This window comes from Corvus cornix, chromosome 2 (assembly GCF_000738735.6).
Source record: "Corvus cornix cornix isolate S_Up_H32 chromosome 2, ASM73873v5, whole genome shotgun sequence".
NCBI lineage: Eukaryota > Metazoa > Chordata > Aves > Passeriformes > Corvidae > Corvus > Corvus cornix.
The window spans coordinates 57622070-57634114 of NC_046333.1; the positions used below are offsets into that span (position 1 = coordinate 57622070).

Consider the following 12045-nt stretch of genomic DNA (forward strand, 5'->3'; position numbering starts at 1 on the left):
CGTCCACACCTTGATGTCCATAAATGTTGAATATCAGGGCTGAAAAAATGTTAATAATGGATAATAATCTAATACTTCATGGAGAACAGGTTGAAACACATAATTTGGAAACTTAATGGTCTTTGTAGGTCGAGACTGAGACAAAGCACACTGAAGGTCCCTGTTTTTTCTGGTACATTGCCAGCACCTTCACAGATGAGTTCACAGGTTGCAGGGTTAAGGAAGGAGGACCAAAGCATTCAGGAGAGTATGGCTTTGGACTGGATATCAAGCAGGGTGTATAAGCACCATCCTGAATTAGAGAATTCAACTTTCCTGTGAATTGATTTATTCTAAAATTAATCAGAAAGAAGAAGAAATTTTTTGGAAGATAGGTCTATGAGTTCTAGTTCTTTGATTACACAAACCAAAACACTGATAGATATTATTAAATAGTGGTTTTATTGCAAAGATATTCCTTTAAATGGCCTGCATGATATGAAGAAGACTATTAATAATGAGAGAAATACAGCTTTTTTTTTTTTTTTTTTTTTTTTTTTTTTTTTTTTTTTCCCCCAGTTGTTCAAAATAAGCTGTTTGATCATCCCTTATCATTCTGGAGCAAACAGAAGATGGTTGCAGTGACAAACTCATTTGCAACATCTAAAATTCCAGGAATATTTATTTCCACTAATAATGAACTTGTCAACTAGGTAGTCTGCAGCAGTTACAGGTAAATGCCCTTTTTCTATTGAAAATTCTAATCAATATTTGCATATTTAAGAAAAAGGTGCATGAAAGTTTAGAAATTAATGAGGAAGTTGGCAAAAAACATAACTCCAGTATGTTAGCAAAGCAATAAGTTCTCTAGCAGAATGAATAGCTTCTCTGAAATCAACTAAAACTCACTGTAACAATTTTTAATAGCTCAGTATACCCAGTGGTTTTAGGAAAATTTGAAAAGAGACTGATTCCAGTGCCCCGCTTTAAATAAATATTTAATCCATGACAGTAACTGCAGATATTTTTTCTCTGTGGAAATTCTCAAAGGAGAAAAATACTACATTGATTCTCTTATTTATTACAAAGTGTAGTTTGTCAATTGCCATAGCCTAAAGTCTCAATTTCATGTTTTTGGATTTAGAAGTGTTTTGTATTACTCACATTATTAATTTATTAAGGTTTTGAAACTTCTCATGAAAAGTGTTTACCAAACTGGCAGTACTCTTTCTATTTCCTTACATAGTCTGTACTGTCTGCAACTGCCGAATCAAATAAGATGAGCAAGTATTCTGGTTCTAAGCACTAAATGACACATTAAAGTGCAAGTCAAATAGTAAATAAAAATAGACGGTTTTTGCCAGTTTGTGGTGCCAGACTTTAATGACATCATAAACCCATTGCTCATGCTGCATGCAGCTGCCATATCAGAAAAAAAATGCAGCCTTATAAGAAATAAGTAATTTGGGACATTTTTTCCCTGGAAAGGGCAGAAATTATGGAAAAATCACAAACTCTTTTGCCAAAATAATGACTTAGATTTTACTTTTCATTTTACAGTTGTTCCCAGAAGGCATGATTGCTAATCAGATCAACATTAAATTGAGTATCAATGTTCCCTTCCCTGGGCATTCAAAGCTCTACTATTAGCATAATTCAAATTATTAATTATTTAATTATTTATATTGCAGGAGTACTCAAAATCCCTTATCAAAATCTGGCATAAACGCAGATGAGCAGAGTGTTGCACAAGAAATCTTAGGTAAGTTTTATGAAGAAAGAATAATGACTATGGAAACTTGTTCCTAGAATTTGAGAAACACAATGACTTTCTGGTTTTTTTCTAGACTTAAATTTCTGTCCAAGTGCAGTCAGCTAAAGTTCAGTCCAGCTTATCATTCTTCCTTATTTGTCTTGCAACGACTACCTTTGGCATGTCTAGGATTAAAATGATCACAGCAAACGTCAAAGTTAAACTGAAAGGCCTTTAACAATTTGGATCCTGCGGCAGATGAAAAAATTCTGTCTTACGTTCATTCAGGCAAATAATATTTTCCAGGGTAACTAAGGGAAGATAAATTTGGTCTATGCAAAGAGTAAATTTCAGTGAAATTTAACGTAATAGAAATATGGTATGATAATTATTACTATCTTCACTGAATAATTCTAGAAGACATTGACCCCTGAAATACATTCTTTTCTGAGATGAATAGGATGATTTTGTCTCACCTATCATGGAGAAATTGATTGTACTTTTAGAACAAAAGCTATGATCTTAATTGACTATCATTTTAAGATAAGGTACAGCTCAGTCCTAAAATACTTAGCAAAGTTTTATTTTTCACTGAAAATAGACTTTTTGAGTATCCAAACTTAGTATCCAATACTAAGTTTGTAACTGGTTAAATAAGTCACTCACCTATGAAGATGGATTAGTAGAGTACACTGAGTAACTCAATATTGTTTATATATTGCACTTGTCATAAAAATCTACTGTTTAACACACATGTAACATCACATTTTTTTCATGTGTCTACCTAATTCATAACACCCCTAGTGATTTCTTTAGCCCAAAATGTGAACTGAAAATATATTTCATTTTTTTTCCAGTGATTGCTGAAACCAGGTCTAATCTTCTCCTCCTCAGATTTTTAAAGTGAAAAATAGGACCACAAATAGAGCCATCAGCCAATGGAGAGGGACTAGAAGTGGACGAAAGGAAGAACTGCTGGTGTTCTCGAAATGTCCTTCTGTAATAAAGCTAAAGTACCTTAGCAAGGTGGCATATTACACTACCAGGGCAATTCCAGAGATTTGCACTACCTAATTACAAGATATTTCCTTGTTGAGTGAGGACATCCAGAATGGTCAAGACGGACCTCTTTCCCTGTAAGTAGAGGAGAAGGACCTTGGCTTAGTCACCCTTTAGGGACTTAACAGCAGTACTTTACGAAGGGCTGATCAAGAAGATGGATCTGGGGTCTTCACAGAAGTGCATGGTGGGAGGAAGAAAGGCAGTGGGCACAAGCGGAAAGAAGGGAACTGAAACATAATGAAAAGCGTTCTCCCAATGAAAAGAATAAAACAGTGGCACAGGCTGCCCAGAGAGGTTGGATGTTATATATCTTTGATATTTTCAATACCAGAATGGACAAGCCCTGGACAACCTGGTCTGAACTCACATCTGACCCTGCTTGAGCAGGAGATTGGACCAGAGACCTCCTGAGGCCTCTTCCAGACTGAATTATCTTGTGGTTCTATGATTCTGTGATGACACATGCAGATATTAGAAACAATATGGAATTTATCAAATCTAAAACACCTTAAAACTCAGATAAATACTTCAATCCTAAATATCATGGGCAGACTTGTTTAACAGCTACTTCAGGGCATCTTGGGCTTAGTTTCTCTGCCTGACATGGCTGTGGCACTATGCAGATATATTATGTAGATTTAACTATTATCTGACATTTTTATACATTCAATGAGACATTATTCTAAATAGAAAAGGCAACTAAACTTCAAAGAAAATGATTTACAAGAGAGGAACAAATATAGTTAGCTAGATATATGTATTAGTAAAAGAAAGTTTATATCACTTAGAAGCACAGGCTGTATATAATATGGATGTTTGTGTTCTTTATGGCCTACATAAAGTTAAGTTTGTTTGGGTATCTTAGCTAAGTATTTGCATATACTGACATTTTAGATTTTTTAAAGTGTTGGTTTTATATAATAATTTCTTTTTATGTATTTTAAACTACATTTATATACCACTGTTTCTTCTAGATTTAAAATATGGATTTTAGCTCTTCCATTTAAATTATTCTAAGAGCTAAGGAAGACATTATTGCAGTATTGCTTTAAGCATTTGCTTGCTAACAGAAGGCTGTAAGAGGCCAACATGCATTTGGTACAATTGTGAAATACTTATAGAATGCATCTGTCTCAGCTATTAACCATATGAGATTGGTTCAGCAGAGATTGCTGAAAAGGTGCATATTGATTGCTTAGCTCTGCTGTCAAAGGAGTACAATGCACAGTATTATAATGGATGCAGATTACAGTGATTGTTGTTGAACAAGAAACTTTTGAGAGGTTCTATTTATTTCAAATGCTTTAAAAAAAGCAATTTGAATGAGCCAAAACACAGGTATTTTCCCTAAATTGCTTTCAGTGTTCCTGTTTTTAATAGATTTTATTTCACAAAGTTCTGGCTAGTGGGCTGGTAATGACTTCTGTACAGAATGGCAACTATGTTTTTGTGTGATAAAGCCACAAACAATGTATTCAACTTAATTGATAATAAAATTCAGTATTTTTTCAATAACTCCTCCTTCACTATCCCACATTTCAACAAGATTTTATTTAAGGTAGCACTAAACCATATATTTTTGTAATGTAATTAAACGGTAAATGTTAATGTAATGCTAATTATAACAGGCCCAACTTTTTATCAAGCAGTTGGAAAGAGACAGTTCTAAATATATTTAACATTTGGGTTGTGCTTTGAACACTTCTAACTTATCGGAATATAATATGAAACATTATGTACCTCGGCCTCATTACACTGGGGGTTCAGAACTGACAACTAGCTCCACATGAGTTTCCATGCCTATGTAGAAGAAAAAAGAAGGTATTTTTTTAGAATTAAAATGTGGAAACTATCAAGAAAAATAGTATCTTTTCCACTGTATGTTTTCCATGTCCACACATGCAAAAATTTGCCTTTATCTAAGGAATGTTTGGTTGACTTGACGTTCTTTCCTAAAAATCTTGATAAAAAAGTAATTAACCAAGCTACTACGTTAAATTAATTGTCTTCTTTAACCAGAGCTGTAGCAAAGGAAGCAAGATGGGGTCGCACCAGAAACATCCTATTGATAGGAGCACTAAGAAAAAAATATGTTTCACCAGTACTTCTCCCTTTGCACTGGCAACCACAAAGAAGGAAAGCTAATCTGTAGTGATAGCACAAGCAGGACAAAGTAATGTTTGCTCCTGGAAAGAAACCAAAGAAAAAGAGGAGAAAATCTGAGGAGATGAACATCTTTCCACAGTGGCTTTTTTACATTAATTTGCTAAGAAGTGAAGTTGGATTATGGTTTTATTTGGCACAACTTATCAACCTTGTTGAATTCTGACACAGTACCAGTACTCCTTCAGCTTTCTGGAGTATCCCTCATAACCCAATATTTACTTCAGTATTTCACAGGTCCAGCAAGACTGAAGACTTCTAGCAATGAGTGAGCTAGGTCTGATGGTTTAAAAAATACCCCTTTTTTTGTAAATTGCAGCTTTGTGTTTAGATTAATGATTAGTAAAAGAACAGATAGACTTTCTTATCTCACTTTCATTAGCTTCATACCCAACTTATTATTTTTACTCAAATACATGTTGATTATATTTGGCTTCTTTGCATCATTTTTTAATATATAAATTTAAAATATATTCAGAATGTGATTTTTGTATACTTATATGGTGTACAACTTTGACAAAGTTTATTTTACTCATAATTTACTTTTTGAAGCTCATAGGCCTTAGATCAACAGACTGCCTTTTACTCTGCTTCTTTTATCTTCCTTTAAATACTCTGTATTTTATACTCCCATACTTATTTGTTAATTTTTATGTCCTCTCTTTTCCATTTTCTCCCTATTGCTTTTCATTGACAATTGCTGTCCTTTGTACTACCACTGAGCTGCAAAGGACTTTTAGAAAAAAATAGCTCAGTAAGGCAATGCAGTTTTCTATCTATTAGAGAAATTCTTTTTCATATCCACTTCACTCAAAATTTTCCACATACCATTTTGTTGGTATTCACAATTTTCTTTGGATGTTGGAAGCTTTTCTGAAGCACTAAATATACCTTTAGCTGGTTGGAACCATCTTTATTTTTGTCTTCTGACCATAATCATATCATCATCATTGATGTCTAGGCTGCCACTAAGTTCCATGAAGGGATTAGTTAATTTTTGCTCATTAAGATACTGAAATTAACTTTAGAATTTTAACAGCAAAGTGCACTCATATAGCATATCCTGTGAGGCTAGAAAGAAAAACTTTTTTCTTGTTTGTCTCCTCTAAAAAAGAAACAAATCAATTTCATCATACTAGTTATGATAAAATGTGGGCCAAGGACCAGCTCTGAGCCTGCACAGAATACTGTGTATACTGTACCTATTTTTAGTTGAATATTATTCATTGAATACATTATTTAGAAAATGTTGCTGGTTTTCAATGAATAATTTATTCAGTTTTGTTGCTATCTTAGACCAGCTTTAATTATAACTCACAGTGCAGTGCTGAAGCAAAGAGAGATGAAAAATGATAAGCCCAACTATTGCTAGGATATCTAGAGACTTAGGGCATTAAATATCATCCATCTAAGCTGAAATCAAAATCCTGATATTTTCAACTTGCGTATATTCTCTCTTGTCACTTGTAAGTATTTTTGGTTTACTCTCGTTCTCCTTTTTTCCCCTTCCTCCCTGCTTTCTGTCAATTTTTGCTTCCAATTTTGCCTAAATGTCTGTTCTGTCCTTCCTGTCTCTTTTGTTTTTCACCACTCACCTACCCCTGTCAACAAGCCCTCATTTTTGATATAGATTAGGGTAGTCCAGCAGACCTCTTGAGAGTAAATGGATCCTTCATAAAACACTTCTAAATTTATTAATTTTTCTCTGCTGATTCAGCTCAGTGGAGTAAATCTACAGGAAAACATTTCTGGGAGACATTTTTTTTCCCTTGTAGGCTTGTGGTAAATGAAAACGATTCTATGACCAGTGTATTTTAATTGTTCCCATATGAAACCATCATCTGCTCTTGTCCATCATTTAACCAGACTAAAACAATGCCATAGTAAATTGACTGAGTTAGTCTGGCAACATCCACAAATGTAAATTCATAGAGGAGAGAAAGAAATGCAAATTAATCCGTATCCATGTGCCAATCTTCAGGCAAGCTGTGAAGACAACTATTCTGAAGCAAGTACATATAGAAAACAGGACAGGCTGATGTCATCCATGTCAAGCAGTAATCTATGTAACTGATGACGTATTGACATTGGAAAACAGCTTAGATAGTTGGTGCAATATTAGAAATCATTAAAAATTACAAGAGAATAGGAATGCCTGTGAACCAGAAGAAATTCTTGATTCATCAGAGTGCTCTTAAATGGACTTCTGGGCAACATCCTAATGCCGATGTGGGCCGTTCTGCTTCAATGACCCAAAACCAGAAAGACGAAGAAAAGACCCTGGGCACCAAGCATAGCATTTTAAAAATACTCATATTTGAAAAGTTTTCAAATGTGGACAGGTGGCTACTACAAAAAACTTCTGCAGAACTTGTTCTTGGACTCAATAGAATGGAATTTGTAAAGTGACATTTCTCCGTGCTGGAAACGTTTCATGCTAGATTGTTCTTATGTAGGAATAATATAGGAGAACTCAAAAGGAATGCCTACCTAGCTCAGGTTCCTGGGCACTGCAAGAATGCAAATAATAACAATAATAGTAATTACATAAAAAGTAGACAGCCAAAAGGCTGTTCTCTCGTGGTTCCAAGAGAAAACCATAGAGGTGGTCCTTCTGGAGACTCTGTCACTACTCAGAACATTTAAATATGGTTGCATCTGGAACTTAAAAAGTACCAGCAGCAGCACATGATTTTCCAATCTCTTAACATCTGCAATTTAATGCATCAGAAAGCAAAAGAACAAGGGTAACAGTCGGGTATCTGTTATATGTTTAAAGTCTGCCAATAATGTAGCATATGAAAGTGTGCCTATAAGAAAAACTTGTTTGATTAAAATGAAACAAATGTTTAATTTCCCCTCTCTGATTAAACAGTTATTTGCAAGAGCAGTGAGCATAAAAACATACATGTAGATATGAATATATACATATTGAGAGACACAACAATTTTATTGTACAACACTTATAAATAGATTTGAGAAACTCAAGATATATAAGAAACCCTCTCCAAGAAGAGGCTGTTCAACACTACAAACTCTGACTATTCCAAAATATAATACTTGTTTTTTTCTAGAAAGCAGTTTTTAAAAAATCCTCTGCATTTCTATTTCTTGTCCTGAAAACCTGACCTACTGATACAGCATATTGCTAGCATATCTCTGTTTCTTCATCAACATATTTTCGACAAAAAATATATAAACTAATGTTCTTGGAAGACTTCACCCCATTTCAGAAAGTCTCCACAGAGATAGGAAAATTGAAATGGTTACATAGGAATTAAAATAAAAATGTATGAGTTTAGACAGCTATTTTCCACATATCTTCCTTATTTCCTAACTTGTTGGCAAGGCTATCATATAAGCCATGCTCTAGTAACTTTACAAAAATAAATCACAAACTGTGCCTATTTTAATTATGACATCTGTTCTGCAGCAGGGTATTGTATAGGTCAATAACAGCAGCATGGCTTGGTGTCACAACTGGATTTGTATCACAAATATAATCACCGATAATTTATTAATGGATTCTCTACAATAATTTTCTGATATTGCTTTTCAGCCTAAAAACAAGACAAATACTCTTGTCCATCCAAGCATTATTCTATATGCAATCAGCATACTTTTCATAGTACATAATTGAAAAAGTAATCATGAGCTCCCCAACCCATGTCCCACAATTATATAAAAAGATTTTCCCCTATTAAATGGTATTATATTTAAAATTATTAGCAATTTATCAGACTCTGCAATGAAGTAGAAAAAATACAGTACCTTGAACACTAGTTTTCTCAAAGATAAGTAAATGCCTAAATATCAAGCATTCTTCAGCTGTACAGCTGTAGTTGAGAACACGAGATAAAAATAAATCTACTTTAATAGATGTAATATGAGACCTCAGGTAGGTTTTTGAATAATATTCGAGTACCTGTATCATCTGTTAGGAAAGCTGCAGTGCAGGCATGTAGCTTTTAAATGGAAAGCCAAAATCACAGATGAAGAGTAGGACAGAAAATGATAACAGTCCTTTCCTAGCTCCCTCACCAACTGGCTGTTGAATTTTATAGGTAGATTAAGTCATGGAAGATTAAGATAGAAGCTTTGCTCAGAGCACCTACCAGGCAAGAGAAAGCAAAATACAGCACTCCATTTAAAACAATGTACTTTGTAAAACCAGAAAAGCTGATTGGCAAAGCAATCATCTTTAAAATGTCCCTGAAGATTATAAATAAAACTATTATATTTTATACTGGAGCTCCGTGGTATGATGACAACCCATTAACTCAATCAGAATAACGACAGGAGGGCCATCAGAATGATAAAGCCGTTCTAATGAAATGCAGACAAAGATTAAAAAGAATTAAAAGTGACAAGTAAAATCCATTAAACGACAGCCTTTAGCTACTGTAATCAAAGGATTATTACTTTTCTTGTCAATTAACAGCTGTGTGTCTATTTTTTCATGCAACACAAAAGACTATGCCAAGTGTCAAAAAATCATTATTAATAAGGGGCCTTTATTTTTGTTTATTTGGTTTGTGCAAGTACATTGCAAGATCTCCAAATGAACCATGTACACAATTTTAGAAGCCATAACACACAATTAACAACAGCATTCTGTGCTATTATTGCCCTTAAAACTGAGTCTTACTGAAGGAAGAAAGCAATTACAAATGGAATCAATTGCAAGTGTGTTAATCAATGTCTTTAACTTATGTAAAATATTAGAAACATACACATGCAGAAGTACTCTATGTTTTTCATTCTTTGATATTATTTTGCCTACGCTTTGCCATAATATTTCACATGGCAGGACATTCCACCAATGTTGGATTTTGCACATTGCATAGGTGAATTAATTTTCTGTTCATTAACCTTGAAAATAGTTAAGAGTAAAAAATAAAAACTAAAAAATTTTAAGGGGAAATTAAATTCTTGAGCACAACAGATAAACCTGCACCTTTGTTTGGAAAAAAAAGTGTGATCCACAAGTCAGCACAGATTCCATTGCATAAACATAGAAAATTTCATTACAAAGTCTTTTACTATTAATAGTAGACAATTAATACAGTTAATAACACTAATAATGCTACCAGATGAGGCCAGAGAAGAGATCACAGTAAAAATGCTTTCCGTCTTTTTTATATTTATAATATCTGGCCGTCATCTGTATTGTTTCCATTGTCTTTAACAAATTGCCTCTACTTTGTGCTGCTTCCAATTGCTCTAAGTACTTTCAGAACTGGCAAAATTATGTTGTAGTTCCATACCTAAACACCTATGTCCTTTTCTCAGACAGATTATGGAAGTTTTTAGTCATTTATCCAGATTTTTTTCAGCACTACAACTTTAAATAGATGAATGAATGGCCAAGCTGATTAATCTTCTACTAATTCTGCATTTCTGAAACAAGCAAAATAGTTTGCAATACTTTGTAGCGATTAAGAGAGAAAATTAAGATGCCATAACATTTCAATTACATCCACTTCAATCTACCCTGATGAAACAAGAGTAATCATGAACATCACCCCAATCCACATCTGCACTCTAAAATGTCAGGGTACTTTGTTCTCCCCGTACTTATCAAAGAACACAAGTTTCTTGAGGGCTGATAGACTCCAGGCAGAATTATGCACGATCACATCAATTGGAAGATTGATAGTTGCTCCTGTGAGAGGCATCTGATAAAGTAAATATTTTCTTTTGATGCAAAATTGGCTTACTAAAGGGAAGACAGAAATGGCATTTTCACCACACAAGGATTTTTTTTTGGTCAAACAGCATTACCTAAGGAATACTATGTCTTCTGTGTTAAAAACTATGTTTCTGAGATCCAGTACAGGTAAGAACCCTAATCTTTTCTTACTAAATCCTATAAATATGCCTCAGATTCAGATGTATGCAGATTATCAGTGAGTCATAAAATTAAATTTTAGGTAAATCAATAATTCAGATGCTTCAGTTGTCCTCTATATTTGTAATTTAAAGAACTATTGAAAGGAACTTTGTATTGTATTGAAACAGGTGATGGAATCCTGCTTCTTTACATACTATTTAAATGCAGGATGGGAATTTGTCAGTTCAGAATTATAGGAAAAATATCTGCATGACACTAGAAATAATAAATTTATTTTTGCTGAAATGCTTAATAAAATATTTTCTATGATATAATATGAACAAAAAAAAGCTTTTTTAATCCTTATCATCTCCCAGCAAGCAAAAAGAAAAAAATCTGACGTTTCTCTGAATTATTATTTTCTCCCACTTCACCTAAGAAGCAAAGGGAAAGAAGGAATGATATAAATTCAAGTAAGATTCCTGAGGGAGTTCTGTCTTTTATTCTCACTTTAATCACATCATCCATGTCTAATACTGTCAGTCAGCAATGTTATATTTTTTCCTGTTTTCCTATACATTATCTCCCAAATTCTCCTTTCCTGGGTTGTTTAAAGTGTTCTGCTTGCTCTATTCTTGGACAGGAGTTATTTTCTGTGGCTGACTGATTTTACCATATAATGCCATGACCTTTGGAAAGTTTTTTCCCCTCTTTGAGTCTATTCTCACAGCTGCTTTAGAGAGGTCTGTTCATAGTCTTTTCAGGCTGCCTAGAAAAGCTTGTTCATCAGCATTCAAATCTCTGGAGACAAACACAGTCGGCACAGTTCTGGTAAGAAACACATCTCTTAGCTGTGTGACGTTTCACAGACAAATACTACAGAGACTTTTCCATACACTACACAGAGCAAGTAGATAGTACAGTATCAAAGATGTGTGTTCCAGTAGCTTCTGAAGATACTTTTGTAGAATGAAACACTTTGTAGCTTCTGTTTCTCGTATCTAGGTATGTCAACTTTCCCTAGCGTGTCGCACTTCCTTTCAGAACAATGGCAAGGATGAGTGTTCTCTGACAGTTATAAAATGATGTGTAATTGAACTAAAGTGTGGGATAGAATGTGAGAATGTGAACAACATGGATATTAATAAAGTCTAGCTATGCCTAGTTGCTGCAAAATATTGACATTATTTTCCATTTTGTAGGACCAGCCTTTCTACCAGTTCCAAAGTTATTCATATCAGAACATTTTTCACTA

At 34.0% G+C, this 12045-nt stretch overlaps 1 protein-coding gene across 2 annotated transcripts in view; it reads right to left on the bottom strand.

Moving 5' to 3' along the window:
- ZNF804B (zinc finger protein 804B) overlaps positions 1 to 12045 on the bottom strand; it is a 233613-nt gene that overhangs the window by 61383 nt on the left and 160185 nt on the right. The window contains exon 1 of one of the 2 annotated variants that reach the window (XM_019285870.3): positions 8883 to 8984. The exons of the other annotated variant lie outside the window; for it this stretch is intronic. Within the exon in view, the coding sequence (XP_019141415.2) occupies positions 8883 to 8891 (9 nt within the window). The 5' untranslated portion in view covers positions 8892 to 8984. Of the gene's footprint in view, positions 1 to 8882; positions 8985 to 12045 lie in introns of those variants that run through there. 2 annotated transcript variants of the gene reach the window in all.